Source organism: Centroberyx affinis, unplaced genomic scaffold (assembly GCF_046629955.1).
Source record: "Centroberyx affinis isolate AG114_WGS23_722 - 3 ecotype Tasmania unplaced genomic scaffold, CSIRO-AGI_Caff_v1 ptg001289l_1, whole genome shotgun sequence".
Classification (NCBI taxonomy): domain Eukaryota; kingdom Metazoa; phylum Chordata; class Actinopteri; order Beryciformes; family Berycidae; genus Centroberyx; species Centroberyx affinis.
Window position 1 is genome coordinate 97,825 of NW_027279795.1, and position 9,001 is coordinate 106,825.

Sequence of the window (9,001 nt, forward strand, 5' to 3'; positions counted from 1 at the left end):
CCGTGGTTTAATATGTGTCTATTGGGAGATCCTATACACTGGAAAAGTTTGGGAACTGGACTAGATTATAGTGCAAACCAGGATGATACTGTTTTATTCTCAAGTAGCAGCGGGGAGCCTCCAGAGGGCGCTGGTGTATTGTGTTGACGGAAATCTGTGGCGCAACGTGAAACGTCATCACGCTGCTCTTCCTTGTTCTTCCCTCTTTGAGAAAAATGTTTTGTTGACGTTTTGTAGCGGTCCTTTCCCCGCCCAAAAAAGTTATACAGGTATGAGTTTCAAATGAATTAAGGATTTAAACTAATGCAGGTAACTGTAACACATGACATATATGTATAACTATGTAACACGAGCTTTATTTTAATCATGTTCACAGTAAAATCAGCCACTTAAGCTACCACGGTGGCTGTTGCTCATGATTTGGAGATTTGGCCATGCAGGCAAACACTCACGTACATTAGCTTAATATTTTATGGTTTATAAAATAAAACGCTACTAATTTCGAGGTTTAAATGCACATACGAAACGATTCAATAGCGGTGTCTACAGTAACATCACCGTTTTCCCGGTTAAATGATACGTTAAAATGAGCTGAGCTGGATGTAAATGCATAATACCTCCATGGTAAATACCTATTACCAGCCAAATTGCTTTTAAGCACAGAAAAGAGACGTTGTTTACCTGCTCAAACTGTCTGGCAGCATAGACGAACTTAGCAGCAACGACCAAAATGTTCCATAATAAATGCATACAAGTTATACAGTTTCTTTTGATTTTTCATCCACAATTTAAAGTAGTATTCCTACACCTCTCAGCTTTGTGCCACAAATGAGATTTGAGATTGATTCCCACTCTTCTGGAAAACCTGGAAAAGTCATGGGATTTTAAAATTATATTTTCCAGGCCTGGAAAAAAAAGAAAAAATAGTAAAAGTGAGAACATTTTTGGAAAAGTCATGGAATTGTACTTGTTAAGTTAATGATTTTATTTCTTGAATACTCAAATGGCTGGCTCCAAAACAGTCTAGACCTTCCTACTGGAGGAAAATATTGTTTGCTGACTGTTTTTTGTTGACAGAGTTAAAGTTATATTATAATCCTTGATTTTAGAGTGGAAAAATAAACTAATTCTTTAAGTTAATGTAGCTGAGGGTTACCTTTTCATTCAGGCTCATTAAAATATGGTCATGGGAATTTGGAAAGTCATGGAGAAGTTTTAGAAGTTCATCAATAAAAAGGTGCGGGAACCCTGTCACTATACGTAGCGTTATTTCATATAATTCAGTTGCAATCATTAAATGTAAGTTACCACTGGAGTTTCACAGCCCCCTCAGCTCTAAGATGCATCAGTTTTGGATAGAAGTATAAATTTCTCCTGCTGGTAATGAATTATATGACCTCTGTTGACCTCCTGCCTTCCTACAGCTATCCCTCCTGCCAGAGAATCCCTTCACCTGCGTCCATGGAGTCAGAGGAAGGGACTCGAACCCCGGCACTAGCTGAAGTAGCCGGCTCTATTCGGGAGCGCACGATCGCCGAGAACAGCCTGGTGATCCTGCTGCAGGGCCTGCAGGGCCAGGTGACCACGGTGGACCTGAGGGACGAGAGCACGGCGCGGGGCCGCGTCGTGAACGTGGACGCCTTCATGAACGTGCGTCTGGAGGAGGTGCTGTACCGGGACCGGCGGGGGCGGCTCACGCAGCTGCAGGACTTCTTCGTCACCGGCAGGAACGTCCGCTACGTCCACATCCCCGACCACCTGGACATCATGGAGACCATACAGACCCAGCTGGCCAAGATCCACCGGGTCCGCAACTTTGGCAGCGGCAGGAAGGAGTATGCCAAGAAAAAGAATTGACTTTTTTTGTTTTGTTTTGTAGAAAGATACAGAATTTCTGTTGGGTACTGTTTTGGGTTGTGACGAAGAGTCAAAAAAAAAAAAACATTTGGAGACACACAAGCCATTTTTTCCTTGTTTCAGTGATGAAGACTTAAAGACAAGCATCACAGCAGATGAATTTACTGTTGAGTTGGCTGTCTTCTATTTTGTATGTTGACAACTGGGTCTGTTTTGTTATAGATACAGAACCAGAGATGAACATTTTTCTACTTTTTCCTTTGAAGAAGACATAAACAACAATAATTTTGTAAAGACTGTATGGAAATTGTAAATAAAGACATTTCTTTTTACACAAGTAATTTATTGTACTTCCTCAGCCTTTCTGTTAAGAGTACAGTAACTTCTTTGCTACAGTACATAAGCCTAGCTTAAGCTTAACAAAACAGTGTTTTTTATGGAACATAATAATTAACAGTGAGTGAGGGTGTGGCCCAAGGTGTCAGTATATTTGCTCTTGGGTATGGATGTTGAGTAATCCTGGCACAGACTACAATACCCATCTGTCTGTGTGTGAAACCAGACCAAAGTTAATAACTGGCCACATGCACGCCGGGGAAAACATTACTCATGATCAATACTAGTCTGGCAGAGGGAAAAACAAACAGGCGTTTCCACAGCTTCGCTTTCCATCTCACCAACATGACTCCCTCGATGCAAGACCGAGCTGTCACTCTCTCCTGTGATTGGTGGACTGACAGGGAGCAGGATGGGACTTTGTTTAGCCAATGGAATGGAGCAGAGCAGTGAAAGGAAGAGAGTGTTTCCCTTGGAAACTGCCATCCCAGTGTTCCCTGATACACAAATATGTGTGTGTTTGAGAATTCAAGGAATTTGCAAAGGGGTATGTTATTCCTGAGCAGTGTCAGGAAGAGGACAGGCCTGACACAACACAGGCGGAGGCAGCTGGCAGAGATAAAGCCTGTAGTGTAGAGGGAGCCTTGTTACCAGCTATATCTTTCACATGGAGCGAGACGCTGCGGTGAAGCAAGTGGAACATGGACCCAGATCTCAGGAATGTCCCTGGGCAGCTGGATCATTGTTTTGGCCTCCGGGCAGAGCTGCGGTCTGCCTCTGGTTTTTGGGGAGATATTTTTCTCTCGCCAATGTTTTCTTTAAAACCAACCTTGAGAACATCTGAATGACAGCAACCCACATAATGACTGCTTACTGCGTTGCTGAAAACACTGGACAGAGCGCCACATCAACACTCGCCGAGCTCAGAATAGCACTTTACAGAGGCATACACAGCCTGACCGCATAAACAATTCCTTTATGATCGACACAGCCTGGGTTTGCACGAACTCCAGAAAACAACAGCACCTGCTAGTCTGTGCTGCTGTTCCACTATTTGCTTAAACTCAGTTAGGGACGTATTGCTGAGCTCCCCCCACCCCCCCACCCCCCCAAAAAAAAGCAGAGATTAAAATACAAAGAGCTCAATTAAGCCTCAGGCCCCGCAGCACCGCAGCCCTGTGCCCATGGCAGCCGACTAGCTATTTCCTGTTCCACCCTCCTGGCTTAACACTGAACAGACCTCAGTGTGGTGCGTCTGAGGCCGGCAGAGCAGAGATCACCTCCCTCTGCTGCGTCTGGTCAAGCACCAGGCTGAAGTCCACACACAGCAGAATACCTTCAGTCAGGAGAGCTTTCTGTAAGAGTGAGGATCATAGTGTGGTCGGATTTTTTTGGCTCTTTCTGTGGGGGGGGGGGGTTTCTACACCAGCGTCTTATACAGATGAAAGCTGACTATATGCTGATGAAGTTCCCCTCCGTTTCACTTATCTCTCAGGAAACACCTCCTCCTTAACGCGAGTCTGGACCCCTTCTTGGCTGAGGGAGAGGGAGTGGATCACAGCTGAGGCTGATGTTGGGGAGGCGACACACGTGAGTCCTGTTCTCTCTCTCTCTCTGCAGCAGCATCAGCTCCTGGAGTGACGGACACTTCTTATTCCTCTACGACTCTTGGGAGCTCTTCAGGTTTTGGTGTGTCACTGTGTGATGGGATTTTCTCTACATATTGGTTGACAGCCTGAGGGCAGATCTGGAACTAATATCTTGGTCAGTGGAAATATTGTGGTATATTCACTGGTAGCCAAGCTGTGCAGGACCAAGGTGAGTGACATTCTGATCCAATCTTATGTTTTTCTTTCTTTTTTCAATTTCTCTTTTCAATTTTCTTTTTTTTTTCATTTGCAGATATCTTTGATGTTCAGATAAGTGTCAGCTTGTATTTTCCACCCTAGGGGTCCTGTCAGGGTAATTGATTTTCACAAATTTTCACAAGGATCTTACCTAATATACTCTCTCACTTTGAGGGAATAAACAAGGCAACAAACTGGTTTATTAGTAGGGACTGTGCCATGTTCTTTATAATGCAACAGACCGTAAAATTCTTTATAGGTGTAGTAGCTCCAAAGAGCATGAAAGCCTCTTTAGTGTAAATTCAGAGAGTAAAAGGATCAGAGGAACCAGTAGCTTGTCACACATGTATTTTGTTACAGCCCTTATGTACCTTAGTAGTTACTGTGGTTGATGCATGTTTTTTGACAGCAACGTTCCCCATCTGAGGAACTGCTGGAGTCTTACCTCTTGTAGCTTTAGGACAACATCTGGAGGAAACAGGAAGGACTACTGTAAAACAACAGCCTCTTCAGACGGTTTCAAGTTTCATCTTTTTACTTAAATAGGATTATCTAAGCAGGAAACGCGGAGGGTTGAACGGGAGTGCGTTTTATGGGTCACATAAACAGCTACAGCTGCCGGTCTATGCATGTGCACAGTTAACTCCAGAAGTTATTGGACTTGTCTGGAAATGTTAGGTGTTAAATCTGTCTGCCCGAGACCATGGCTGCATAAAATGGCCATTTGTCTCCTCCTGGTATTGGCGTGGTGCTCCAGGCTTAGGACAAACTTCACCACAAACTATTTCTGGCTGTCATGAAGTTTTATCGAGCTTTGCATGCAAAATGTTTTCATCACAGAGTTTTCTTCTACATGTAAAAAGGGAAGAACAAATGAGACTGTGCTTGTTAGAGGCTTGTAATGTTTTTTAGTTATTTTGGTGTTATCTGTAACAAATGCAATAGCTGATTAAGCATCTGATCTGAGGTTTGAAAAGCAATCTGTAATATGTAAGAAGCACTAGTCTATGTAATTTACAGTGACATGAGATTTTAGGCCCAGGCCTAATTAAACGAAAATGTTGTTTGTCTTTACATGAGCTGAACCAAAAACAAAATTACCCACTCCACTTATGCCGTTAAGGTCTGGGGGCAGCAAATTGAGGATGCAGATGATATGCCTCTTTCTGTGAAAGTGAGTTAAATGCAGAACGGAAGGCAACGCTGGTCAAGACCCAACCATTTCCCATGAGTCAGTAGACCAGCGAGCAGTCATTGCTACCATAGCGACCACCGCTGTAATTGGCACCAAAAAAAAACCAAAAAGGGGGCCTTTGAGAGTGTCCAGGGTCTGCCAAGAGTCATCAGGATAAAGATCAGGGTGGGAGAACAGATTGGAGCAGGGCATGATTTTAGATTCCCTGGAGAGAAAGTACCAGAAAGAAAAACACTCTGCTCCCACGCACAGTGTTGGTGCAATCACAGGGAATGTTAGAGGAGGGGGGAAACATCAGTCGTTAAGTTTTACTGTAACAGTGGGACCGTTTCCATGCTTGTCCCAATCCCTCCGACCACCAGTCTCTCTTTCTCACTCTCTCATTCCTTCCCTATCATTCCTCTCTATCAACTTGAGTTTCTCCCAGTGGACATGCAACCCAAAGTCCAAACACACATGTGAAAGCCAACATGTCACTTCTTCTGTGGGGGAAAAAAAACCCACTGAAACCCCCCCCCCGCTGCTCTGCACCGGAAAAGAGACTCCTCAGGCACTGCAGAAGAAATGTCATTAATATAAACATGTCGCTGTCCTCACTGCGGGCCCCAGTGTAAAAACACTTACGAGGAACACAATGTCCTTGTCCGGTCACCTCTGACTCCGTGTTAGATCATAGGAATGATGGGTGGAGATTTGGAGGAGCGCATTCTCTCAGGCTTTTGGCATCTTTATGATGAGCTCAGACGACCCTTGTGGCTTTATAAGTGACACTGCCTGTCCCTTATGAAAGATCATTACAATATCAGAGTGAAGCAGAAGACAGTTAATGGGAATTGGTAGGGATTTAACTGCTCATTCTCCAGCCTAACTGTCTGCATTGTGTTGTTCCACAGGATCTGACGTGGGTGGAAAGTCCAGACTTAACCACGTAAAAGGGAGTCCTGGAGATGAGAGGTTTGAACCCAGAGTGAACCAGAATGGAGCCCATTAAGAGAGACATGGAGCTGCTCAGCAACAGCATGGCAACCTACGCTCACATCAAAGGTAAAACCTCACAGTGTCCAGCGCACTGTAGAGCTCCACCAAAGACTCCTTTTCTGTTATTCTTATGCTTTAAGAATTAATTTCACTGTGCAGCCTCAGTCAGTTCCAGGTACCTGTGTGTTCTGTTTTCTTTGGCTTGCCTCTGCTGTACTTTGACAGCGTCTCTCTGCACATTGTTGAATATCATGTGACAACTCTAATATCCGGGCTGCAGAAAAATGGTTGAGCACACAGATTTTGTTCTGTCTCTGGCCCCCTCAAGTCCATACTGCACACATATTTAGTGAGCTAGGCGAACACACTACTACTGTTATTCACATTTATTACTAGTGTGATTTCAAGGCCTAGCAAACACTAGTAATCACCTAGCAACCAACTAGTAACACCCTAGCAACCAGGAATAGTCACCTAGCAACCACGTGGTAACACCACTAGTATTCACCGAAGCAGCCACTGTAACATCCTAGCATCCACCTCGTAACATCCTAGCAACCACCTAGTAACACCCAAGCAACCACTACTAATCCCCTAGCAACCACCTAGTAACACCCTAGCAACCACTAGAAATCATCTAGTGACCACCTCATATTTTCTTCAGAAAACGTACCTAATCTAATTCATATTATTGTTGGTCTTTGTGGAGGTGTGTGTAGAAGTGTGTACTGTATAGCATGTATAGTTAAAGATGTAAACAGTATTCCATTAAGATTCAAGAAAACTGTCTTTGACTCCTTGTTGGAACTCATAACAAACCCATCCACTGTTCCTCTGCCCATACAGCCAATCCAGAGAGCTTCGCCCTGTACTTCATGATGGGCGTGTGTTTCGGCCTGCTGCTGGCGCTGTGCCTCCTGGTGACGGGCATTGCCTGCAGGACCCGCAGCCACCGCAAGCCTCCCCCTTCCCCCGAGAGGAGACAGCTGAAGGAGTCCAGCGAGGAAGAGGAGGAGGAGGACGAGGAGGAGGATGAGAGCATTGGGGAAGAAGACGGGGAGGAAGCAGAAATCCCCAAAGTGACAGTGGGCCCCATGAGTGAGCGCAGCAGCCAGTCCAACGGGACTCTGAGGAGTGTGAATGTGTTTACGTCGGCGGAGGAGCTGGAGAAGGCGCGGCGTCTAGAGGAGCGGGAACGCATCGTGAGGGAGATATGGAGGAACGGGCAACCGGACATCCTGGTCACAGGGACAGGGACCATTGGCCGGGTGCATTACCACTAAACCCAACCAATCCACCTCCACCTGCAGGAACTCATAACCTTACATGTTTACCTTCATTTGTATGGTTATATTTGCGTGGGTGCTTTCAACATATGACAAACAAATTTTGTATGCAGCATATTTGGCTTCATCTGTATTCTACTCCATCGTTGCAATGTGAATAATTAAAATTGTAACCACTTTTTTGGGTAAACACCAGAACAGTGCCGTGTATTCGACTTGAACACACTGGAAGCAGTAACGTCCATCTGTGATTATTTAATTTTGCTAGTCAAGCTGCTCCCACGGAGGCAATTTCAGGGTGGGCTAATCTTAGCAGAGAAGACCGCTTCCCACAGAAACCCTCCAGCCTTTTCCCTCCCGCCAGCCGGCGTCTCTGACCCCGTCACTTCCTGTGTTTCCCTTTCCACAATTCCCAGCACCCCTCTCTATTTTAGCTACAACACTGCAGCTCTCTGGTGAAGAGATGTCTTGTTTAGGTGCTATGAAAAGGCCATTTGTCCCCCCCGAACCACACACCTCTGCCATACTGTAGATATTACCAATGCAGAGCTTCCCCAGTGCATCCAAGCCATTTCCCAGGAGACCCGCTGTGTTTTGTCGGCTGAATTTTTCTCCTTCCACCAGCCCTCTGGGCATGAAAAGGTTGCTTATTTTACAACTGGAGCGCTTGTGTCCCGTGTCCCTGAAGTGTCCTGTTGTAAGTGGCACTGGCTGAATCGGAGATTGTTTTAGGAGCCAGAGAAAACAACTCTCAACGCAGCCAAAGTGAAAGACTCATGTCCCGATGTTAAATATGTGCTCATTCTGACAAATTGTTTACTCACAATTGTCCAAGCAAAAACAGGCCATGACATCCTTCAAGCGTCATCAGATACCACTCAATACTGGGCGCTCTTTTTAACATTCCTACAGTCTGCACAAAAAAAAACATTTTGTAGATCATGGTAAAAAAGAAAAATATGAGAATCACAGAGGTGAACTGATTCAAAGAAAAGATTTATTGAAAATTAAAAGACAAATAATTCAAAGCTCTTGAGGAACAGTAAAAAAGATTTCAGCTTCAGATTTGAACAGAAAAAACGTACAGTCCTACAGTTCTGTTCAGTACATACAGTATGTACAGTCTAAAGTGGGACACACAGCAGCACAGTGAGATTCACAAAACCTAGTTATGCTAGTTTGTGTCAACTCCTCCGAAAAATATACTAATCGTTACCTTTGACAAAACATCTGTCACAATTTTGCCAGGTATCTTTTCACTTTTCGTGACATTAGTTCTGTGAGAGCAGGTTTGAACTGAAGTGCAGTTTTAGTATGTTAGAGGATTACTGCTATTGGTGTATTTAAAAAAAAAAAAAAAAAAAAGAATATGAACCATATTCTGTTTTGACTTTTCCCCCTCCCCAGACTTAAAGAGGCTGCAATAATTTAGGTTTTATATATCTATATATGTATTACCCCTTTGTAATAACTATTCATTCATCTTAAAAATCTAAACACAG

General features: G+C 44.3%; 2 protein-coding genes across 6 annotated transcripts; both read left to right on the plus strand.

The window, feature by feature from the left end:
* Positions 1-217: 217 nt before the first annotated feature.
* On the plus strand, positions 218-2,172 carry lsm10 (LSM10, U7 small nuclear RNA associated). Its single transcript, XM_071525372.1, has 2 exons — positions 218-309; positions 1,425-2,172. The coding sequence occupies exon 2, from the start codon at positions 1,462-1,464 to the stop codon at positions 1,855-1,857; it is 396 nt and encodes a 131-aa protein (XP_071381473.1). The 5' UTR covers positions 218-309; positions 1,425-1,461; the 3' UTR covers positions 1,858-2,172.
* A 1,271-nt stretch (positions 2,173-3,443) lies between these two features.
* Positions 3,444-8,867, plus strand: eva1bb (eva-1 homolog Bb (C. elegans)). 5 transcript variants are annotated; one of them, XM_071525339.1, is made up of 4 exons: positions 3,444-3,550; positions 3,689-3,783; positions 6,129-6,279; positions 7,060-8,867. In XM_071525339.1, the coding sequence occupies exons 3-4, from the start codon at positions 6,213-6,215 to the stop codon at positions 7,494-7,496; spliced, it is 504 nt and encodes a 167-aa protein (XP_071381440.1). In that variant the 5' UTR covers positions 3,444-3,550; positions 3,689-3,783; positions 6,129-6,212; the 3' UTR covers positions 7,497-8,867. The 5 variants fall into 5 exon arrangements, with proteins under 5 accessions (XP_071381440.1, XP_071381438.1, XP_071381439.1 ...); XM_071525337.1 differs by having other exon boundaries at positions 3,445-3,550; positions 3,689-4,011; XM_071525338.1 differs by having other exon boundaries at positions 3,504-3,556; positions 3,689-4,011.
* The last annotated feature ends 134 nt before the right edge of the window (positions 8,868-9,001 follow it).